The sequence below is a fragment of the Piliocolobus tephrosceles genome, chromosome 1, assembly GCF_002776525.5.
Source record: "Piliocolobus tephrosceles isolate RC106 chromosome 1, ASM277652v3, whole genome shotgun sequence".
In the NCBI taxonomy this organism is placed as follows: domain Eukaryota; kingdom Metazoa; phylum Chordata; class Mammalia; order Primates; family Cercopithecidae; genus Piliocolobus; species Piliocolobus tephrosceles.
The window spans coordinates 129,683,369-129,708,682 of record NC_045434.1 but is presented as its reverse complement, the minus strand read 5'-3'; the positions used below and the strand labels follow the sequence as shown (position 1 = coordinate 129,708,682).

At 38.7% G+C, this 25,314-nt stretch overlaps 1 protein-coding gene across 5 annotated transcripts in view; it reads left to right on the top strand.

Annotated features, from left to right (window-relative positions):
- Positions 1-25,314, top strand: part of BRDT (bromodomain testis associated) — a 63,413-nt gene that overhangs the window by 29,459 nt on the left and 8,640 nt on the right. For all 5 annotated transcript variants that reach the window (XM_026456503.1, XM_026456502.1, XM_026456499.1 and 2 more), the window contains 6 exons: positions 6,733-6,794; positions 7,485-7,535; positions 9,629-9,800; positions 17,428-17,528; positions 23,861-24,066; positions 24,556-24,736. In XM_026456503.1, coding sequence (XP_026312288.1) covers positions 6,733-6,794; positions 7,485-7,535; positions 9,629-9,800; positions 17,428-17,528; positions 23,861-24,066; positions 24,556-24,736 — 773 coding nt within the window. The remainder of the gene's footprint in view (positions 1-6,732; positions 6,795-7,484; positions 7,536-9,628; positions 9,801-17,427; positions 17,529-23,860; positions 24,067-24,555; positions 24,737-25,314) is intronic.

Below are 25,314 nucleotides of genomic sequence, written 5' to 3'. Positions count from 1 at the left end.
TTTTTTCTTTCTTTCCTGAGACAGAGTCTCACCTTGTTGCCCAGGCAGGAGTGCAGTGGCGCAAACTCGGCTCACTGCAAGCTCCCCCTCTCAGGTTCACGCCATTCTCCTGTCTCAGCCTCCCAAGTAGCTGGGACTACAGGCACCCGCCACCACGCCCAGCTAATTTTGTGTGTTTTTTAGTAGAGTCGGGGTTTCACCGTGATATCCAGGATGATCTTGATCTCCTGACCTCGTGATCCGCCTGCCTTGGCCTCCCAAAGTGCTGGGATTACAGGTGTGAGCCATCACACCCGACCTAAAGTTTTAAATATTATTGAATTCTTCTAGTTATACTGTATTATGAGTTGGTCTCTCTTTACTACAATACCGTTATGCTGTTTAGGTGGGGCAAATGTTTTAAGGTTTAATATCTGAAAAATCTTTGAGTGTTATAAGTAGTATTGAAGCTATTTATTATTCTACATTACTTAAATGGTTATCTTTCATCATTCCCAAACTTCAGTGTATGCGCTTTAGAAAATATAGACTTAGTTCTGCTTTGAGAGCTTGTTTGGAGGGTCTAGTAGGGGAGCACAGCTACTCGTATACCCTTGACCAATGAACAGTCTTCCTCTATCAAAGAAGGTCCTCTTTGACCAAGTGCACAGCTTCAGGACGGATGTACATGGAGTGGTGAGGGAGGAAGGAGATACCTTCCTGGCCATCCAGATCAGCTGAATCAACCCTTTGACCAATAGGGTGACAGGTGTTACAACCAGATCACCCTCACTTACTTAATTCTGCTTTGTTAAGTAGGATTGATCACATGGTGGAGCATTGATTTACAAGGAAAGTTTTATTTAAAAATCTACCAAATTTACCTAATTCTCATTTTAAACAAGATATTAAATCAGTTTCAAGATAGTCGTAATGAAATCCCAAATCCTTGAAAAATGAAAATGAGAGCTCTATGGACTGGAAGTAGCATGTCATTGCAAATTTTAATGTGATTGTATTTTATTTATCTTTTTAACTGGTGTCAGCATATGCAGATAAGTCAACATTTATTAAACATCAGTATAAATATAAAATCTTTTAAAATGATCTTTCATAACTAAAATCATTAAATGTCAAATCAAAGATGTAGCCAAGCCTTGAAAATGAAATCAATTCTTTTTTTTTTTGAAACGGAGTCTTGCTTTGTCGCCCAGGCTGGAGTGCAGTGGCCGGATCTCAGCTCACTGCAAGCTCCGCCTCCCGGGTTCACGCCATTCTCCTGCCTCAGCCTCCTGAGTAGCTGGGACTACAGGCGCCCACCACCACGCCCGGCTAGTTTTTTGTATTTTTTAGTAGAGACGGGGTTTCACCGTGTTAGCCAGGATGGTCTCGATCTCCTGACCTCGTGATCCGCCCGTCTCAGCCTCCCAAAAAGGGCTTGAGCCACCACGCCCGGCCATGAAATCAATTCTAATGCACATATCTTATGTTGACTAGGCTGTGCTAGTATGCACGCATAAGCTATTGAGAGTTTTCTAATGCTCCACAATCTTGGGGTTACCTTGAGTGATTTATAGGGAGGAATATAACTAATAGCTTTAATCCTGTGACTAGTAATGATACTGAGAAAAAAAAAATCAAAAGGAACAGCTCATCAATAGGAGTGCTTTTAATAAAAACCTTCCTTATAGGGAATAACTCCAGGAACTGTCTAAATATAAGCCCAGATACTTGATTAGTGTGAAATAGAATTTTTTCAGTGTACTTAATTTCAATTTTTGCACAGTTAAACACAAACTAAATGGTCATGACATCAATTCATTGTTTTTCTTTAGCTGTTTAAGACTTAAAGTGAATTTGTCACTTCATCCTTTGGACTCTGCATTTTATTGGATTTAGTATAATGTTCGGAGAAAGAAATTTATTCTTTAAATAACATTTGTTTCTTTTTTTTAAATGTTTTTTTAGTTATGGGTGACATCAAACAGGAATAAATAAATTTGTAATGTTAGTACTACAACCTAGGTCTTCTATAGATATGACAAGGATATGATTTTTTTCATGCAAGTTTTGAAAACTGACAAACTTTGTTCAAGCCTAGATTTTAACTTTTTAGAGGAGGATGATTTAGTAAGTGCAGGAAGTATCCAAAGAAAGCCTGTAAATAATCTTTGCCATTTAGACTTTTATAAATTTCTTTTTTTTTTTTTTTTTATTTGAGACAGAGTCTCACTGTTGCCGAGGTTGGAGGGCAGTAGCTCCATCTCAGCTAACTGCAACCTCTGCCTCCTAGGTTCAAGCAATTCTCATGCCTCAGCCTTCCAAGTAGCTGGGCAACAGACGTGCACCACCAAGCCTGGCTAATTCTTGTATTTTTAGTGGAGACTGGGTTTCACCATGTTGGCCGGGCTGGTCTTGATCTCCTGGCTTCAAGCAATCTGCCTGCCTTGGCCTCCCAAAGTGCTGGGATTACAGGCATGAGCCACCAGGCCTGGCCTACCAATCACTTTTCGATAATCTGTCCTCTATAACAAAAGTTTGATTTCTTTTCCCAATTTAAAAGTCTTTGGTAATTATTTCTGCTATATATGGCATCATATTCTGTTGTGTGTATGTTGTTGTTGTTGTTGTTGTTTTTTGAGACGGAATCTCACTCTGTTGCCCAGGCTGGAGCGCAGTGGCATGATCTCAGCTCACTGCAACCTCCACCTCCTGGGTTCAAGCAATTCTCCTGCCTCAGCGTCCTGAGTAGCTGGAGCTACAGGTGCATGCCACCACCCCCAGCTAATTTTTTTTGGTATTTTTTAGTAGAGATGGGGTTTCACCATATTGGCCAGGCTGGTCTCGAACTCCTGACCTCATGATCCACCCGCCTCAGCCTGTCTTGGCCTCCCAAAGTGCTAGGATTACAGGTGTGAGCCACTGTGCCGGGCCTTGTTTTTTTTGTTTTGTTTTGTTTTTTGTTTTTTAAATCGTATTATGTTCCTATTCAACTTTTCAGGTTTTTTAGTTCAAATTGGCTTGCTAATAATATTTAGTATCTCTGGAACATCATCTCAGTGCTTTGATTGGTGATAGGTAGTAAACTCTTTAATCAAATCTCTATGATTGCAGATTTTTTTTAGTTCTATTTTTTTTTTGTTGTTTGATTTTCTGTTTTTTGTTTTTTGTTTTGAGACAGAGTCTCGCTCTTTCGCCCAGGCTGGAGTGCAATGGCACAATCTCCACTCACTGCAACCTCCACCTCCCAGCCTCAGGCAATTCTTCTGCCTCAGCCTCCCAAGTAGCTGGGATTATAGGCACCTGCCACCACGCCCAGCTAATTTTTGTATTTTTAGTAGAGATGAGGTTTCACCATGTTGACAGGCTGGTCTGGAACTCCTGACCTCATGATCCGCCCACCTCGGCCTCCGAAAGTGCTGGAATCACAGGTGTGCACCACTGTGCCCGGCCTATGGTTAATTTTTTTTTGGACAGTTTGAAATGAAAACTTTGGAAACAAAGTTTTATATTGAGTTTTGGGGGCAGATGTGAAATTACAACATTTATAATTAGAATATATGCCACAATATGCATTTGTTTAGTAGTACACATATTATCCATTTTGATCCTCTTAAGGTAGGTGTACACATGTTGTCATCCTTCCCTAGAGAAATTAGTTGACAATGTGTATGTTGTCGTCATTGTTACCAATTTTATTTTTTATTTTTATTTTTTTGAGATGGCGTCTTGCTCTGTCGCCCAGGCTGGAGTGCAGTGGCATGATCTTGGTTCACTGAAACCTCTGCCTCCCAGCTTCAAGCGATTCTTGTGCGTCAGCCTCCCGAGTAGCTGGGATTACAGGTTTGCACCACCACGCCCAGCTAATTTTTATATTTTTGGTAGAGAGGGGGTTTCACCAGGTTGGCCAGGCTGGTCTCAAACTCCAGATCTCAGGTAATCAGCCTGCCTTGGCTTCCCAAAGTGCTGGGATTACAGGTGTGAGCTACCACCCCTGGCCTTGTTATCAATTTTAATTGATGTTTGCTAGCACTGATAGAGCTTCTTCACTAATTGAAATATGGTTGTAAGTTTGGTAGTGAAAATATGTACATTTGTCTTTTAATTTCAAAGGCCAGGAACTCATGAAAAAGCATATATATATAGTTTTAGTTTATTATGCTCTTAAAAAGTCAATTATGTACGATTAGAATGAGAAGCAAAATGCTGAGACTTTTATGAGCCATATATAGTAGGTGTTTTTATTTTTTTAACTAAAATTCCTTGATGCCTTTTGCTAGTATCTCTAGATTTTGAGGTGCTAAGATTTTGGGATTTCGAATTCCTGACCTCAAGTGATCCACCTACCTCGGCCTCCCACAGTGCTGGGATTACAGGCATCAACCACTGCGCCGACCTTGAGGTGCTAAGTTTTATAATAATTTTGAGCTCAGTTTTATATACTGGAAAACTAAGGTGATGCCCCTGAATTTCTTTTTTTTTAGTAGAGCACCAATCTGGTATGTCATATTTGTACTATACTTAAAGAGTTTATATTGTAGGATGATGTCATTTTAGGTGCATATTTGAATATATGATCATATTAGAGAAGTCTTTTTGGTTTTGTTTTTTTGTTCAAAGCTGAAACCATAATTTCTCCTTTATGATTAGTTTTAGACAGGGTCTGGCTCTGTCACCCAGGCTAGAGTGCAGTGATGCAATTTCGGCTCACTGCAACTGCCTTTTGGGTTCAAGCGATTCTCCTGCCTCAGCCTCCCAAATAGCTGGGACTACAGGCACACGCCACCACACCTGGCTAATTTTTGTATTTTTACTAGCGATGGAGTTTCAACTTGTTGGCCAGGCTGGTCTTGAACTCCTCACCTCAAGTGATCTAACTGCCTCGGCCTCCCTAAGTGCTGGGATTACAGGCATGAGCCACTACACCCTGCCTAATTTGTCCTTTAAATGCGAAAGCTATCTGGATGTATATTCTCAGTCTTCTCAGTCTGTCTCCTTCTCTTACCCCTACGCCTAGCCTGCAACACTTAAATAATACTTAGCTGAGTGACATTAAGATGATTCATGTCATTTTAAATACTTATTTAAATTAAAGGATGTCATTGAGTGGCATTCAGCAATTTTAACAATGTCCAGCATCAAACAATTTAGGAGAGGAAAGAACAGTAACACATCCAGTGGAAACTGATGGCTTTTCAGAAGGCAGAAGGTAATTATTAAAATTAGAGTGTTTTAAGTTTGAATAATGTTTGGTGTTGACCAGCCTTGGTGTCCTGGAGCATGAAACAAATAACACTCAGGTGGTCATGAAAGCTGGCTTAGAGAGACTGATCAAGGCAGTTACTACCAGTTTGGTGCTTTACCTTACTGACCCAGTATTATGACTGGGGAGGATAGCATCAGAAACAATTGTAGGATAAAGAAAGAGAAACCCACTAGCACCCTGTTGGAGAGATCTCTTTTTATGTCCGCTTCTACTGCCAGTGTCAGCTGTACAGTATTTCTAAAGGCAGAGGAGACAATATAAAACCCATTTCTTGCTGTATAGCTGAGGCTGCCAAATAGCTTAGAAGTAATCAGATAGAATCTTTATTATAGAGTTTAGCAAGCACAGCAGACCTTTCCACAGAACTAAAATAGCTTTACTTTTAATAAAAGACTGTATCCTCTCAGATAAATGACATCCCCTTCTCTTATAGTAAATTCTTGATTTTTTAAAAATTAAACCTCTTAGGGCTACATTTATGGCTACTTGATAAAAGATGATTTTAGCATAATGGATGCTGCTTGTTTGAAACCTTATCTCTGTTGCAACAAATTCCTTTTTTTTTTTTTTTTTTTGAGATGGAGTCTCACTCTGTCCCTCGGGCTGGAGTGCAGTGGCCGGATCTCAGCTCACTGCAAGCTCCGCCTCCCGGGTTTACGCCATTCTCCTGCCTCAGCCTCCCGAGTAGCTGGGACTACAGGCGCCAGCCACCTCGCCCGGCTAGCTTTTTTTTGTATTTTTATAGTAGAGACGGGGTTTCACCGTGTTAGCCAGGATGGTCTCGAACTCCTGACCTCGTGATCCGCCCGTCTCGGCCTCCCAAAGTGCTGGGATTACAGGCTTGAGCCACCGCGCCCGGCCAACAAATTCCTTTTTAAACTGTCAGTTATTCAAGCTCTTTACTGTTAAGTAACATACTGTGCTTTTTTGCCTGAACATAATGTAAACTGAAATTTATTCCACTATAGGAAAATAAAATATCTTAAAAGCAGGTATCCCTTTAGAAATTTTAGCTGATTCAAAGAGGATGAAAACCTGTGACTATAAGGATTTCTTCATATGAGAAGTTGGTAATAAAGGCATTTTGTTGAAATCACCACTGTATTTCTTTCTTTTTTTGAGACGGAGTCTCGCTCTCTCGCCCAGCCTGGAGTGCAGTGCCGTGATCTCAGCTCACTGCAACCTCCGCTTCCCAGGTTCAAGTGATTCTCCTGCCTCAGCTTCCTGAGTAGCTGGGACTACAGGCATGTGCCACCACGCCCGGCTAATTTTTTATATTTTTAGTAGAGATGGGGTTTCACCATGTTAGCCAGGATGGTCTCCATCTCCTGACCTTGTGATCCACCCACCTTGGCCTCCCAAAGTGTTGGGATTACAGGCGTGAGCCACCGTGCCCGGCCCTCACTGTGTTTCTAATGTGGAAAAATTATAGCTTGTTCTTTTTTAAGCTAATAAATATTAAAATATTTATGTGTATACATTTGCAGAAATGTTCCCTAAGTTTACAGAAGTAAAACCAAATGATTCTCCTTCTAAAGAGAATGTAAAAGTAAGTTAATTCTTTATTCGTATCTCCAAATTTTGAAAGTATGTATGTTATAACTCATAGGTATAGTAGTAGCTTTCTTTAAAATTGTTTTCAATTTTATTTACATGAAGAAAGTTGTCACTGTTTTTAGCTTATCAACTAAATGTTCAGTGATTTCTTCCTGAAGAAGACTGAATAGGGAAACTCTTTGGCTTCATTTTTCAATAAGGTATAACTTATATAAGCCAAATGGATAAGTAGAACAAATTCTAGAAGCTTCAGCTTATCCCTGAAAGTCTGAATACAGAGGGATGGCATTGGCATCCTGACTGAGTGTACAGAACTGTGCGTACAGTGAAGTGAAATTTCTCAAAAGATGGTAGGAGAATGGTAATTAAGGTTTCTACAGATAAAGCTTATAATTGCCAGTTATCCATTTTGACACATCTATGTTTGACTAGTAGTTGATGTGCTTTGAAAAGAACAGAAGTGATTTTTTTACTAGCTCAAGTTGTCATCCTCATGTACATTTTTTTCCCTTTGTACCCCTTCCAAACATAGAATTACTTATGTAACAACATCTAACTAGGTTAGGGGAACACAATAACAAATAATATTATCTTAAAAGAGCTGTAATTTGTGAAAAAGGAATATAATCACATGGTTAAGAGATAATATGATTAATGCTATAATCTATATGATTATTTTTAGAAAATGAAGATTGAATGTATACTGCCTGAAGGAAGAATAGGCGTCACACAGGTAATGCTTAAAATGTGTTTTAAAGAACATGGGAAGAAATGGTTTACATACAGATTAGAGGCTTATTTTTTAAAATAAGTAATAGCATGAAGAGAGGCAAAAAAAAAAAAAAAAAAACAAACAAAAAACACAGCAAGCATATTCAGAGAAATACGGAAGCTGAGGATATTTATTAGATGACTTGTATATAACGGGGCTTTGGACACATAAGAGAAAATACACACACACACACACACACACACACACTTGTTTGTTTGTTCTTGTTGTTGAGACAGAGTCTCACTCCATCACCCAGGCTGTAGTGCAGTGGCACAATCTTGGCTCACTGCAGTCTCCGCCTTTCGGGTTCAAGTAATTTTCATGCCTCAGTCTCCGGAGTAGCTGAGACCACAGGCACACACCAACACGCCCGGCTAATTTTTGTGTTTTTAGTAGAAACGGGGTTTTGTCATGTTGGCCAAGCTGGTCTCAAACTCCAGACTTCAGGTGACCCACTCACCTCAGCCTCCCGAAGTGCTGGTATTACAGACTTGAGCCACCATGCCTGGCCTTCCCATTTCTTTTGAGTAGGAAGAAGTTATAGATGATCTATCTTGCCAAAGGTGTATTAGTGGAATAAAAAAATTATGTCAAGTTATGAAGGAACTTTGGAAGCATTTTTATCTCAATATGTAGCATGTAGAATGCCACCTTTTTTTTTCTTTTTTTTTTTTTTTGAGACGGAGTCTTGCTCTGTCACCCAGGCTGGAGTGCAGTGGCATGATCTTGGCTCACTGCAAGCTCCACCTCCCGGGTTCACGCCATTCTCCCACCTCAGCCTCCCGAGTAGCTGGGACTACAGGCACCCGCCACCACGCCCAGCTAATTTTTTGTATTTTTAGTGGAGACAGGGTTTCGCCATGTTAGCCAGGATGGTCTTGATATCCTGACCTCGTGATCTGTCCACCTTGGCCTCCCAAAGTGCTGGGATTACAGGCGTGAGCCACTGTGCTGGGTGAATGCCACCTTTTTAATGGTCTATTTTTGGTAAAAATTTTTTCACTTTCACTCACTGCGAAAAAAATGTCTATTTATGGTAAAAGATAGTATATATTAATCCATAGGTTCATGTATGAATGTATATATTTGTGTAGTTCAGAAAGTGATTTTTTTCTTTGGCTGATTTAAACGTGAGCATTAGGCTTTAAGCTTTGGCCTGGATCTATATTGTTGTGATAAACATTCCTATGGCATTTGTTTTATTCATATTTGCATAGGTGTTACTTGTACACTTGCCTACCTACTCACTCACCCCAATGCCTTGTTAGACAAAGGAGAAAGACTGTCTTATTTATCTCTGTGCCATCTACTACTCAGAACTTAGTTAGATAAGGTTACTGGGCTTTGCTACTGTAACTTCGCTTGCCGCAGAATAGGTGTGAGATTTAGGTAAACTGCTTCTATTATTTCTAGAAAATGTAAGTAGAGATAAAAATTATACCTAACTCATAGGATTATTGTGAGAATTAAGGAAAAACCATATAAAGGACTTACCCTGGTACCTCACATAGAGTAAACATTAAATAAATGTTAGCTATTATTACACTACAGCTTTTACTTGATAGTTACCTGAATATTGAATTAGAATTTATTGATAGTCTTGTGGGTTGACGATAATGTAATTTTAAATTTCTCCCCTTATGTCTGTAATACAGTAAGGAAAAGTGGCTAAAGTAAGTGAATTGGTCTCTAGATTTGCTATAAAAGCTCAGGGGTTTGTTTTGTTTTGTTTTTTACTAATTACAGGAAAGCTTTAAAAAATGAATAGCGTTGTTTCATAATATACATGTATACTCATAACTAAGTTCATAGGCTTTGACTTACTCTACCTCTTGTAAGCCATATAATGACCAAGTTATTTAATCCTTTTAAACCCCAGTTTCCTCATTTGCAAGATAGGGATAACTATATATTATAGATTTGTGTGACTTAAATAATAAGGTATTTTAAAAAGGTAACATTAAATTATATTGTTGCCTCTTGTGTTTCTGTTCTCTTTGGTATATTTCTTGTATGGATAAAACTAAGTGATAACTTTGATTTTGTTTTAACAGATAGAATATTCTGTGCAAGACAAAACCTCTGCCAATACTACCCTTGTTCATCAGACCACACCTTCACATGTAATGCCACCAAATCACCACCAATTAGCATTTAATTATCAAGAATTAGAACATTTACAGACCATGAAAAACATTTCACCTTTCCAAATTCGGCCTCCCTCAGGTAAGAAATTAACAAGTAAACAACTGTTATTGAGAAATAATTGAGAATAACAGTTGACTTCTAAAACTATACGTATAGAAAATGCTATGGTCATCTTAAATGTTAAATATCTGGGAAATACCAACAATCATAACTAGTAAATTCCAGGTTACGAATAATCACTGAAGCACATCATTAGAAATTATCTGCTTTATACCTGTAGGCATTCATTACATTTAAAAGAAAGAAAATTATGTATACAGTTCACATCCAATTTACTTTCATGTAAATTATATACATTGGTATGATATATATACACACACTACATATATGTTATATATATAAATTATATACACATGTATGTATATAATATACTTACATTTTACACACATACACTCCTGTTACTGCCGGAGCCTATACTACCAAGTTCTGAGCAGATCTGGGAAATGCTGCTTTAACTTCCATGACACCTATCTGGATTAGAAAAGTAGGAAAGAATAAGGGAAAGATAACTTACTTAGAGATTCTATAGGTAAAGAAATGAAGTTATAGATAGATAAAATAGTTTACACTTAAGGAAACTTGGGCTAGAAATTCTTGCCTAAGGGTAGTTCCTATTCGTCTAAAACTGGTTAAATTTTTATATTTTTGGGTTTGTTTGACTTAATATCTTATCAGAAGGGAAAGTTTTGCGTCTCAACTTGGTTCTGGTGGGTCGAAGGGGATGTGTGGCACGAAGGGTACTTCTGTTATGAGTTTAGCCTACAGCATAACTAAACCTTGAGACACTAATTAATGTATTTAGGCCTAGGTTAAAGGCAGATATGAATATTCCTTGTCCATTCTTCTTCCCTCTAGAATGTGCTCTGGTTTCCACTTGGCCACCCAAGGGCGGAAGTATCTCCCTAGCAGAATAAATTTCCAAGCTGTTTCACTGCAACATAGATTAGGAAGAAGAGGGAGACGTTTTGATCCTTCTTTGCAACTTTCAGTTTAAAAGCTCCCTACTATTGTGTGTGTGTGTGTGTGTGTGTGTTTGTGGTTTTTTTAAATTTATTTTTTGAGATGGAGTCTCGCTCTGTCTTGCAGGTGGGAGTGCAGTGGCACAATCTTGGCTCACTGCAACCTCCGCCTCCCGGGTTCAAGCGACTCTCCTGCCTCAGGCTCCTGAGTAGCTGGGATTACAGGCATGTGCCACCATGGCCAGCTAATTTTTTTTTTTTTTTTTTTTTTTGAGACGGAGTTTCATTCTTGTTGCCCAGGGTAGGTGCAGTGGTGCCATCTTGGCTCACTGCAACCTCTGTCTCCCAGGTTCAAGCAATTCTCCTATCTCAGCCTCCAGAGTAGCTGCGATTGCAGGCATGTACCACTACACCCAGCTAATTTTTTGTCTTTTTAGTAGAGACAGGGTTTCACCGCGTTGGTTAGGCTGGTCTCGAACTCTTGACCTCAGATGATCCGCTTGCCTCAGTCTCCCTATTTTGTGTTTGAATATTCCATTTTGTCTTTACCTAAAGTTATATCTCTTCATTGTGGGGAAGGGAATGGAGATCAATGGAGAAAATATCTAAGGCCACATTGGAGGGCATTCCAGGTAGAAGAATAAACAAATATCCCAAGTATGAAATATTTATGTCTACTCTTTTTTGGAAATACATTTTCAAGATTCTTGGAGAATAGAAAATAGCAGAATGATAGCTATAGGTCATGAGTTACCTAGAATATACCAGTGCTATTAATTTGTATACAACAAATCGTATACAAATTTGTATACTTTTATTTGTGTACAACAAGGAGCTTCATATAGGAAGCAAAATCAGATATTATTCAATTTTATTTTATTTATTTATTTTTTGACACAGAGTCTCGCCCTGTTGCAGAGGCTGGAGTGTAGTAGCACAACGTCTGCTCCCTGCAACCCCTGCCTCCTGGGTTCAAGTGATTCTCATGCCTCAGCCACCCAAGTATTTGGGATTACAGGCATGCACCACCATATACGGCTAATTTTTGTATTTTTTGTAGAGATAGGGTTTCGCCATGTTGGCCAGGCTGGTCTTGAACTGGCCTCAAGTGATCCACCTACCTTGGCCTCCCAAGGTTCTGGAATTACAGGCATGAGCCACCACCCCTGGCCCCAGGTTTTATAATAGGGAAAAAATTACTGCTTACCATATAGAGGATGGATTAAGATGATACTCTGATGTAGTTAGGATCAAGTAAGGACACTGAATGCTATAGTCTAGGAAATGAATTATTAGGACCAAAAGTAACACAGCAACTATAGAAAGGATGTGGATATATAAGGCATTTTTGTGGCAGAATTGATAGACTTTGTTAAAATGAATGAGCTACTGGGAGATTATCTAATAGTTGGATTGAAAACAGGAGACAACTCATTTTGCACATGTTTGAGATGTTACAGAATATCTAAGTGGAAATATAAAGCTAGAAATAGGTTTCTAGAACTACCAGAGTGTAACAGGAGTTACAAATTAGGAACTAACAGTATGTAGAAGCTACTTGAAGCCATAAGAATAAACGAAAACACCCAGGAGAATCTGCAGAGCAGGAAGAGTAAAGCTCAAGGACAAAATTCTAAGAAACAAAACCTCCTCAGTAAAAGTAGAAAAAAATAGTTAAAAGAAGAGGTAATCAAAGGTAGAGAAAAAGGGAAAATAGTGTAATAGAAGCCCATGAAGATAGATTTTTTTTTTTGGAAGGAAATCAAGAGTATCACATACTGCAGAGCATTTAAGTAGGATGAGGAATGGAGAGAGCATTACATTGGGAATGTGAGAATTTTTACTTTTGCAGAAGCTTTTTTAGTACCCATTGTGATGGGGCAGAAACTAGATTGTTGTAAATTCAGAAGTAATGGAATTTGAGTGTAGTGAATGTAAACCATTCTTTGAAGAACTTCGTTGGTAAAGAGAATGGGAAGATATTTGTGGCTTTAACAGGAAAGTAGATTTTTTTGGAGGAGTGGGCGAGATTGTTTTGTTTTTTTAATTGGAGAGATTTGAACATTTGAAGGCTCATTATAAAGAGCTAAAGTAGGCAAAAGTTACTGCTTTAGCCAGAGTGTGTTTTAGAAGAATGCCAGGGTAGCCTTGCCCTTGAAAAGAAATAGATTATGAAAAAGGTAAGAATGTAGTCAAGGTGTTCTCTTATTCCCAATTTAACAAAATACCCTATCTATGAAAAGTCAGGCTTTTAATACCTACACCTTCAGTAAGGATCAGTTTGTTATATTACTTGAAATTCTGTTTATATGATGCTTATTAGTAGTCTAATGTATAAAGGAAAGTTTGGATGGTGCCAAAGTAGCTGTTCTTTTGCAGTTAGCAAAATTCTCAGAAACAACGTGGTTTACATTTGCCAACCGTAGGTGGCACTATGCCCAAGGGAAATTGCAAATGTATGTGAGCCATAAGATTTATAAAGACATTTTCTTTTTCTGGAGTTAAATCTCAATAGAAATAATTTTTTGTTAAACCTTAGAATTAAATGATAAAAGTAACATGTATGTTGAAGTTTTCTTATTCGAAAAATAGTTTGACAAAATGTTAGAGTACGTAAAATATTAAAAAGCGAATTTTTAAGTGTTACTGGTTTTCATCACACCTGCCCACCTACGATCTCCACATGAAATGGATGATGTTGAATTTTTTTTCCTTATAAGTTGAAGCTTTTGGCCATAGAAGATTACTAGCCTTATCCTTATAGTTTACCCTTTCTCTGTCTCATAAAAACTTCACTAAATTGCTGCCATAAAAAAAGATGAGTTCATGTCCTTTGCAGGGACATGAATGAAGCTGGAAACCATTATTCTCAGCAAACTAACACAAGAACAGAAAACCAAACACCGCATGTTCTCACTCCTAAGTGGGAGTTGAACACTGAGAGCACATGGACACAGGGAGGGGAACATCACACACTGGGGCCTGTGAGGGGCTAGGGGAGGGATAGCATTAGGAGAAATACCTAATGTAGATGACGGGTTGATGGGTACAGCAAACCACCATGGCACATGTATACCTATGTAATAAACCTGCATGTTCTGTACATGTATCCCAGAACTTAAAGTATAATAAAAAAAAATTTTTTTTAAACTTCACTAAATTATATTGAGTTTTAAAAATATTTAGGTTGTTATATAAACATGAATTCATAATTGCAAATGAAAAAGTAAATCCAGGAGTTTGCTATCTCATAGGAGACATAAACAACTGGTATATAAAGTAAAAATAATGTGCCCTGAGAGAAGCTAAAGTGAACTTTAAGGAAGCGAAGAAGGCAGAATCACCTGATCTGTTTGGCAGATACGTATTTTACAGAATGAGTATCATTTGAGCTGGATATTGCAGAAAAAAATAAGGCTTACCTATGTATATTTAGTATGGAAAGGCATTTGGATGGAGGAAGCAACATGAATGTGAAGGTATTTAGGCAACTCATAATTCCATGTGATTAAAGATTTGGTTGGATTAAACAGGAATGTGGAAAATTAGAAAGGTAGACCAGGTTTAGATATTTTACCCTTTAAGTCCAGATACTTTGTACTGAATTGTAATAGTATAGTCAGTAGGGAGGCAGTGAAGGCTTTTTGAGTGAAGTTGTGCCTCTGGGTGATTAATTTGCCAATATTATTTAGGTGAGTTGAAGGAAAGAATATAGAGACTAGAGAAGGGAGGAGACCAGCTGGGCTGTTGCAGTAGTAGGGAAAAAATGACATAAAGTGGATAGAAGGAAAGAGAAGGGGAAAGTTAAAAGAAATTAGAAGAGTAGAATGGGCAGGTCTGCAAAATATGAAAACATGCTGGGTTAATAACCCAGGGATATAAGCTTTGGTGGCTCACAGGATACTGGCTGGATACTGTCCAGGTTGACAGACCTGGGATACAGATGAAGAATAGGCTTCTGAGGAAAGATTAGTTTTGTAGTGCTTTGAGGTGTCACAGGGTCATTCATGTAAAAATATTTTTCAGGGAGTTGGACCCTTGACATATTTCCTAGGCTTTTATGACACCTCTCTTAACCATCCCATCTCTCTGTTCCTTACCGATCTCTCTTTAGCTGCCTCCATTTAGATGTTGATAATTATCTGAGTTGCATCCTTAAGCCTCTTATATGTTTGTTTCATCTACTCCAGAACCACCCAACCATGTTTCAAAGCAGTCTTACTGAATGAATGTCCCCTCAGCTCTTATAGCAATGAGCTGGGAGCAGCCTTCCCATTTGTGCAGGTGGCCATACATTGATCATTTTCTATATATCATGATGTGGAAAAGGTTGGAAGCAGTGCTCTATACTTGGGTAATCTTTGGCATCCATGACTTCTTGTCTCATTTTTACAATTCAAATGTATCCAGGCCCCAGGCATGTTTATACAACTCTACTAAATGTCTTTGCTTAAACATCACATAGGCATTCCAAACACAGCCATGTAAAAACTGAATTCCCCCTTTTAGTCCCCAGATTTTATTTATTTTTTTGAGGCAGTCTTCCTGTGTTGCTCAGGCTGGAGTACAGTGGTGCAAGCACGGCTCATTGCAGCCTCCACCTCCTGGGCTGAAGCCATCCTCCTACCTCAGCCTCTCAAGTAGCTGGGACCTCAAATATGTGCCATCATGCCCAGCTAAGTTTTTGTTTGTTTGTTTTGTTTTGTTTTGTTTGGTAGAGATGGAGTCTCACCATAGCTGGTCTCAAACTTCTGGGCTTAAGGAATCCTCCTGCCTTGGCCTCCCAAAGTGCTAGGATTGCAGGCCTGAGCCATCGCACCCAGCCTGGTCCCCAGAATTTAATCCTTCCTCTTTAATTGTTAATAATGGCACTAACACCACTTACCAACTTAGAGTCAGCAAATTGAGGGTCGCTTTAGAATTTCACTTACCATACATACTTTTTCTCCTTTGTAAATCATCACTGACAGGAAGCAGAGAAGGGAAGGTAGTCCTGTACTTACAGCTTTGGCTTTTCTCACTTTTTTTTTTTTCCCTTTCCTCGTTGAAGTGAGGAAACATGGCTACACTGGGGCTGTGTACAGACATACAAATTAAAAATTTGAGCTTTTGTTCATGCATTCTTTGACAGTGTTTTGTCTTGCCCTCCTATGCTCACTGCTATTCCTTGATGTTCCTTGCTCTTTTCTTCTAACCTCAACCTCAGAGTATGATTTAGCCAGAGAATCCATCAAGGGATTGATGGGTGGTAGAAGCTTAGATGTAAGTCCCTATAATATGTAAGTGGCCAGGATTTTGTTGGTTTGGGTCAGTTAACAAAGACAGCAGCTCAGTTTTGATTTGTCCCTCTTGTTCTTCAGCCACTAATTAGAACCTGTGGACGATGACTAGAGAGAATTGAATCAAGTGGTCAATTAAGTTTCATGTATCAGGATGTTCCATGTTGCGGATGACAGAAAACTCAGCCCAAACTGATTTAATAAGGAATTTTGTTGGCATATATAGGCAATAGTCCAAAGATAGGTCAATCTTTTAGTCATGGCTTGATCAGGGCTCACACTCTGTAGTTAATCTTCACCAGTAATAATAAATGAAATATTTGCATGAAAACTTATGAATTAATGAGATTGCATGAGTTCTCCTCACCTCAGAGTCAGACTTACCACATTTCTTATCCCTGTTCCCTTGGTAGCTATTTTGAGTGGTAGGTATCTTAGTTCCCCTCTGTGTTTTTCTGTCTCCAATTGGCCACCCAGGCAGAATCTTTCCCTTGGAAGCCCTGCACTGGCTCAGGTCTGCTCTTCCTAAATGAGTTACTGATAGTGAGATACAATTACCATGATTGGCTTGGCCTAATCAAAACTCACCTCTAGGCTGGGCACGTAATACCTGAGGATAGTTACTATGTTTTAGTCATCCCTATGTTCCCAGTGTTTAGTACATAGTATGTGCTCAGTAAATGTTTAGTGATAACTGGGTTTTATCAGCAGTCTAAATTGCTTCAGATAAGTTATGCTGTGGTTTTGAATATTTGTCCTCTCCAAAACTCACATTGAAATTTACAGGCCTGGCCAGCCACAATGGCTCATGCCTGTAATCCCAGCACTTTGGGAGGCCAAGGCGGGCGGATCACGGAAGGTCAGGAGTTCAAGTCCAGCCTGGCCAACATGGTAAAACCCCATCTCTACTAAAAATACAAAAATTAGCCAGGCATGGTGGTGGGCACCTGTAATCGGGAGGCTGAGGCAGGAGAATCGCTTGAACCCTGGAGGTGGAGGTTGCAGTGAGCCAAGATTGTGCCATTGCACTCTAGCCTGGGGCATCAAAGCAAGACCTCTCAAAAAAAAAAAAAAAAATCTGGAGCTGAGGTCACTCTATACACTGGAGAGCTGCTATAGCATGGGGTCAAATAAAATAGGTTTTCATATGTGAGTATGATGTCAGCTATACTTCATGCTGACCAGAATAAGCAAAAATAACAAAAAGAGAACAAAGTGGTAACTTTCAAATGAGAAATATTTTACAGTATAACAGGTCCCTAAGAATATTCCAAAGTTAAATGATGCATCAAAAAATTAGTCTTTTTGTTTTCATAGTGTCTGACCTGGAAGGAAAAATAAAATCAAATTCTGGTTAAGTAGGATGAAATATTTTAATTATACTATTCTAAAAATGTGTGCATCCAGGTGATTCTGAACAGCTCTCAAATGGCATAACTGTGATGCATCCATCTGGTGATAATGACACAACGATATTAGAATCTGAACGTCAAGCTCCTGTGCAGAAGGTAAAAGTAATGTTTTTTTTTCCTAACAAATCTTGAAGGGATTTGAAATTGGGTTGGAAGTGGTACAAGAGGTATTTAAAAGCCCTGACTTAAATGAAATGTTGGATCTCTAAGCCTAATTTTTGCCTATGTAATTTTTAAAAAAAGTACTCATGAGCAACATCCTTCCCCTATCCACGTACCTACCTATCATTGGTCCTCGTTTGTTTTTTTGTTTGTTTGTTTTTTGAGACGGAGTCTCACTCCGTCACCTAGGCTGGAGTGCAGTGGCACAATCTCGGCTCACTGCAACCTCTGCCTCCCAGGTTCAAGCGATTCTCATGCCTCAGCCTCCCAAGTAGCTGGGATTACAGGTGTGTACCACCATGCCTGGCTAATTTTTGTATTTTTATTGGAGATGGTGTTTCGCCATGTTGGCCAGGTTGGTCTTGAACTCCTGATCTTAGGTGATCCACTCACCTTGACCTCTCAAAGTGTTGGGATTACAGGCATGAGCCGTCGCACTTGGCCCGCTTGTTTGTGTTTAACTGAAAGTTCTATAATGTTGATATTTATTTGCCAGCAATCCCAATTTTAAAGCATGTCATAAAACCATCTATTAGAATCTATTCTAGGGATATCTAAGAAATCCAAGGGATTTCCTAATTGCAGTATTATGTCTACTTAATCTTCAAATTATATACTGATATCATTCTTTCAACAAATATTCTAGATGATTGGGATACATTAAGATACGTAAGGTACTGTTCAAGGTGTTTTCAGAAACTATGAAAGGAATACATTCTCTCTGTCTCCCCCTCCCTCCCTCTCTGTTCCATTACCCCCTACTTCTTACCTTTTTCTTAGAAGTACTTTAGAGGACAAATCTTAGCCTTAGTGTTTAAGATTGTTGTCTGGGGACACTTAGGAAACCATTTCACCGTGAGGATCAAACTACTTTGGCCCTTGTGCTTTCTTAGCATCTTTGATTCTTTTACATAATTCTCTGCTCATGATTATTATACTTAAAGACTGGCAATGTTTAGTATGGATGTTTTGTTATTGATAAGTATGGATAAGAACCATTCAAAAGTGACTTTTCTGACAACCAACATTAATTAATTTTGTATTTTATTGTATTTTGTTTTACTTAACAACAGAAGTGTCCTCTATCCATCCCCCTACCTTTTTTTTTTTTTTTTTTTGAGACAGAGTCTCTCCCTGTCACCCAGGCTGGAATGCAGTGGCCTGATCTCTGCTCACTGCAACCTCTGCCTCCCGGGTTCAAGTGATTCTCCTGCCGCAGCCCCCCAAGTAGCTGGGATTACAGGTGCACGCCTCCACGCCCGGCTAATTTTTGCATTTTTAGTAGAGATGGGGTTTCACCATGTTAGTCAGGCTGGTCTTGAACTTCTGACCTCGTGATCCACTGGCCTCGGCCTCCCAAAGTGCTGGGATTACAGGCGTGAGCTACCGTGCCAGGCCCCTCCATCCCCTTTAAGATGCAAAGAATCATGTTGCAGAGTTTTTGTTTTGTTTTTAAATTTTTTGGAGAGATGAGGTCTCCCTTATGTTGCTCAGGCTGGTTTCAAACTCCTGGGCTCAAGCAGTCCTCCCACCTTGACCTCCCAAAGCACTAGGATTATAGGCATGAGCCCCTGTGCCCAGCCTGAGCAACATAGGGGAGACCTCTATTTTTCTTAAAATAGATTTTCTTAAACATTTGGTTCATTATGTACTATACTTTTTGTTTCTAATTTAACAAAATTTTATAATTTTGACTGGCCCAAAATAAAGTTTCAAAACAATAAAATGTCCAACAGGACAAAGAGATTACAGCAAAAATAAGCACCAAAACATCAAGTCTATGTTATACCATTCAAGTTTGTGCTACAGGTGTAAGTCACTAAAATGTTGGAGTAAAAGTTTAAGAAGAAATGGGATTGTGTAGTTGGCTCTCTTCAAAACAGAGAATCAAGCAAACTGTTTCCATTCTTGACATTTCCCACCCTTGTTCCATCATTATAAGCAGTGTTAACACTTACTGAAAAGAGAGGTTGGGCCCAGGTGCAGTTGCTCATACCTGTAATCCCAGCTACTCAGGAGGCTGTGGCAGGAGGATTGCTTGAACCCAGGAGTTTGAGACTGCAGTGAGCTATGATTTTACCACTGTACTCCAGCCTGAGTGAAAGAGCAAGACCCACCTCTTCAACATTAAAAAAAAAAAAAAAAAAAAAAAAAAAAAAAAGGCTATGGAATTTTGGTGCTAAAAGAAGTCTTCAAGAAAGTCTTTATGAATAAATTGCACCCCAGATGGCCCAAGCATCTTGCCCATGTAAGAGCTGGAATTAAACCTAGTCATTTCAGTAGACTTTAAAAAAAATTATTTAAGTTCTGAGGTACATGTGCAGGATGTACAGGTTTGTTACATAGGGAAACGTGTACCATGGTGGTTTGCTGCACTCAGTAGACTTTCAACTTCTCATCTACTAAGCAGAGCCCTTAGCTTTGTCATCCTTCTCTTACCTCTTTCTCAGGAAAAGGTATCCTTTCTCACCACGTCTAACCCATCTGTCTCTGTTCTTAATTTCCTTTCATTCAACATGTTTACTGTGGAGCTCTCCTGCTCCTATAGCCTCTATCCATTATTCCTTTTTGTCTTATTTTCTCACTATCTGTTCAGATCTTAGAGTTTCTCAACCATAGCACTATTAACATTTTAGGCTGGGTAAATTTTTCTTAGTGGTGGGTCTGTGCATTGTAGGCTGATTAACAGGAACCCTAACTGCTACCTGCTAGATGCTAATAGTGCCCTTTCCTCCACCCCCATTTGAAACCAAAATTGTCTACTAACATAGCCAAATATCCCACTTCAGGGAGATAAGGGGCAAAATCACCCCCAGTTGAGAGTCAGTCTTTATTTTACTTAGCATCTAGGTGTTCCCATATGCCTATAATTTGCATGCCTGCCCCAGAGGGGCCAGTGACCTCTAAATAACTGCATCCCTCCCAAAGTCTTCATAAGGTGTGAAACCAGGGCCTACTACTATTCTTTTCTGATTGAACGTCCACTGTGGAGATTTCAGTTACAGTCTCTATGTAGATGACTCGTATATACTTCATCTACATGATCTCTCATAAGTTTTATCATTTTTGACAACTTCTCAGTTCTCTACAACCAAAGAGGTGCTAAATTCTTTGGGTTTTACCTTTAAAGAGATCTTCTTTTTTTATTTTTATTTTTTAATTAATTTTTTTCTTTTTGAGATAGAGTCTTGCTCTGTCACCCAGGCTGGAGTGCAGTGGTGTGATCTTGGCTCACTGCAACCTCCACCTCCTGGGTTCAAGCGATTCTCCTGCCTCAGCCTCCTGAGTAGCTGGGGATACAGGCTTGCACCACTGCGCCTAGCTAATTTTTGTATTTTTAGTAGAGATGGAGTTTCACCATGTTGGCCAGGCTGGTCTCGAACTCCTGACCTCAAGTGATCTGCCTGCCTTGGCCTCCCAAAGTGCTGGGATTACAAGCATGAGCCACTGCACCAGGCCTAAAGGTATCTTCTTTTCCCTTAGCATCACAGAAACCAGGCCTTATTGCCTAAATCTGAGCTCTTTTAACATTCCTAAGTGGTTCTGGTCTGACTTAGTTGAGGCTTTCCTTGTTATAATCCATTCACTTTTCTTTTTTTTTTTTGAGACAGGGTCTCATTCTATCACCCAGGCTGATGTGTAGTGGCATAATCACAGCTTACTGCAGCCCCGACCTCCCAGGCTCAAGTGATCCTCCCACCTCAGCCTCCTGAGTAGCTGGGACTACAGGTGCACACCACCACACCCGGGTTTTTTTTTTTTTTTTTTTTAATTTATTGAGATGGAATCTCCCTCTGTTGCCCAGACTCTGAGTAGCTGGGACTACAGGCGCCCACCACCATACCCAGCTAATTTTTTGTATTTTTACTAGAGACAGAGTTTCACCATGTTAGCCAGGATGGTCTTGATCTCCTGACTTCATGATCCACCCGTCTTGGCCTCCCAAAGTGCTGGGATTACAAGCATGAGCTACTGTGCCCAGCCTACACCCTGCTAATTTTTAATATTTTGTAGAGGCAGGGTTTCGCTATATTACCTAGATTATTCTCAAACTCCTGAGCTCAAGTGATTTACCTGCCCTGGCCTCGTAAAGTGTTGGGATTATGGGCATGTACTACTGTGCCCAGCCTATTCTACTTTTAATATTTTTATATTAGTCCTCTTGATGTACTGTTGTGATTAAATTACTTATCTGTGTGAAAGCTTTAGTGGTTTCCAACTTCTGCCACCAGAATGAAAAGTAAGCACCTCTGTGTTGTGACCCGAAGCTAACTTCTCAGTCTTAACTAATGTGTCTTGTAATTGATTGAAACTGAACTACTCATTTCTCTCCAGATAAACCTAGCAAGACCTTTGACTATGTGCTTTCTTCCATGAGGAATGCTTTCCATCCTCATCTCTGCTTGTCAAAAGTCTTCTCATTCTTGGTAATACCTGAAAAGCTCCATACATGAACTTTCCTGACTTGGGGTCTGTCAAAATTTCATTGCAGTAAAATAATTATTTCAGGACACAGAGCCAGAGACCAGGGTTTCATCCTTCCTTTATTCTCTATTAAATATACAGTCAGCCCTTGATACTTGTGGGTTCTGTATCTGTGGATTCAACCAAGGATTGAAAATATTTGGGGAAAAAATTGGATCCATACTGAACATGTACAGTCTTTTTTTCTTGTCATTATTCCCCCAGACAATAGAGTATAACAACTGTTTACATTTGTGTTAGGTATTATAAGTAGCCCAGAGAGAATTTAAAGTATATGAGAAGATATGCACAGGTTATGTGCAAATACTGTACCATTTTATATCAGGGACTTGAGCACCCATGGATTTTGGTATCTGTGGAAGGTCCTGGAACCAATTCCCCATGGATACCAAGGGATGACTGTACTACCAGATATTACCTGTTCTGTTTCAAATCTCTGTTGGAAGGTGAGATGCTTTAATTGAGTGAGTCGTAGAACTAGTAATTAACCCATTCCATAGGTAGAGACAAAAACAGGTTTTATTGACAACTTATAGGAAAGCACAACTGGTTGATCATTGGTGATTGGTAAAGGTCCTTGTGTTGGGGTCAGGGAGGGATGTTTTTACTCCTTCTATTACTTCAGCACAGAAATGAAAGGCCTATAAATGCATCTAGTCATACATTTTCTTTTGCCTTATATGGGACCCTAGACAAGTTTTCTCCTCATATTTCATGGAAATATATCAAAAGTGCAATCAAGCATAATTATTAAGGAGATAATTATTTTTAGAAATTCAGAGGATGTTTTAGTATTGCACAGCCCTCTTCCCTTATTATAGACGGGCAGGTTAATTGTTAGAAAGGGCCATCTAGACTTGTGCTTTTCTAATATGGTAGCCTCTGGTCACATGTGGCTAATTGAGCCCTTGACATGTAGCTAAAGGAACTAAGTTTTAAAATTTGTCTTTTAATTAAAATTTAAAATGGACACAATTCAGTTTCGGAAGACTTAGATGTGTTTGAAACAGTTTGACTATACATAACTAGTTTTTCAACTGTGAATTTTATGAAATCTATAGATCAATTGTTTTTAGTAGGAATTTAGCATTTGAATTGAAATGTCCTGCAAATGTAAATAATTGGGATGAGTTAGTATGAAAAAATATCTTATGTCTTTTATATTGATTACATGTAGAAATAATGCTTTGGGTATATTTGATTAAATAAATATATTGTACTTACATTTTTAAAATGTGGCTATTAGAAAACATTAAATTACATATATTTCTGGTGGGCAGCACTAATCTCAACCATGGTGTATCTTGTTTAAGAAGAGCAGTCACATCACTTACGTTTTTTCTTCTTAACCACCAAAAGAAAAAATATATATGTGTCAGAGGGCTCTCAACAAACTCCATGGCATTTTTAGGGTATGATCTTACTTTGCCTCTTATTAATCCTTTGAGCATTTGCCTTATTTTCCCATAGGATGATAAGTATCTTGGTTACACTGAGGGATTTATTTTTATGCTTTCTGCAAATTATATAGTTAATATATATGTCTTAAAATAATTGGCAAGTGTGCTACTTTAATTTGGTCTCAGATTAATAATTGAGTTCAGATGATCTATTATGTTTTTGTATTTTTTTTCTGACTTTAGCAACCTTTAACTTTAGTAAAAGTACATGAAGGCCTTTAGCATCTTCATTAGATCTATTGCTGTATCAAAAAATATTTTCTTCCTTCTAAAATTTGGTTAACATCTGTAGACATAGACTGAACCAAATATTTGTTTTAGGATATAAAGATTAAGAACGCAGATTCATGGAAAAGTTTAGGCAAATCCGTGAAACCATCAGGTGTCATGAAATCCTCAGATGAGCTCTTCAACCAATTTAGAAAAGCAGCCATAGAAAAGGAAGTAAAAGCTCGGACACAGGAACTCATACGGAAGCATTTGGAACAAAATACAAAGGAACCAAAAGTATCCCAAGAAAACCAGAGGTCTGTAATTCACTGGATTAAAGGAGGCTTTGGGAGATATAGAATGTATTTTAAATATATTAAATTTCTTATTTGTTAAGTGACTATGATTCAACTATTTAGTAGAACACAAAGCAAATTGTAATTGCAAAAAGTACATTTGTATTGATACTTTTTCTAAGTGGTGGTATCTCTTTTGAAGACAAATAATCAAGGCATTAAGTTACTAAAGATACTAATTACTAAATTATATAGTCATTATTTTACAGAAATGTCTTAAAGTTTTTCTAGTCTGTGTAAGAAGATAGTGGTTCATCTTGGTCAGTTTTCTAAAACCATTTATTTGTTAATATAGATTAACCTGTGTATAATTTGATGCATCAAAAATAAAGTTATAACATGAAAATGGTTGTCTAATATATGGCTTTATATTTGTCATTTAATAACATATTTTTGTAATACTTTTAAGGAACTTGAAACCTACTTTGAGCTATACTTTTTTTCTTTAAGGGATCTTGGGAATGGATTGACTGTAGAATCTTTTTCAAATAAAATACAAAACAAGTGCTCTGGAGAAGAGCAGAAAGAACATCAGCAGTCATTGGAAGCTCAAGATAAATCCAAACTCTGGCTTCTCAAAGACCGTAATTTAGCAAGGGAGAAAGAACAAGAGAGGAGGAGGAGAGAAGCAGTAAGTGAATTTTAGTTTACTAAATCTAATTTAACAAGGGAAAGATTGAACAGAGCACTGTCTTTTGTATATTCAAGGATGCATTTGGAGTAACTTTTCAGTGACAGTAGACTTACCTCTTTAGTGAGGATCAGGTTCTAAAATTAAAGCTTAAAATAAAAAATTTCATAGCCAAAGGAGGCAATGCCACAATAGAGTATTGATCTTGGAAGTACTAGACTACCTGAGTTAAAATGATGGTTTTGGAGGCAGGAGGATCTTTTGAGGCCAGGAGTTAGAGGCTGCAGGGAGCTGTGATCACACCACTACACTCCAGTGTAGGTGACAGAGCAACATGGTGCTTTAAAAAAAAAAAAAAAAGATGCTCTGCCTATTTACCAGACTCTTAGACCTTGGCAATTATCTAACCCCTAAACTGGGAATAATAATACCTATTGTGAAGGTGACATGAATGAGCATATAGGAAAAGGCCTAGCACTAGGTGAAGGGATTTATCACTTACTATTATTACCATTTAAAATCTGAATTGTGGGCCGGGCGTGGTGGCTCAAGCCTGTAATCCCAGCACTTTGGGAGGC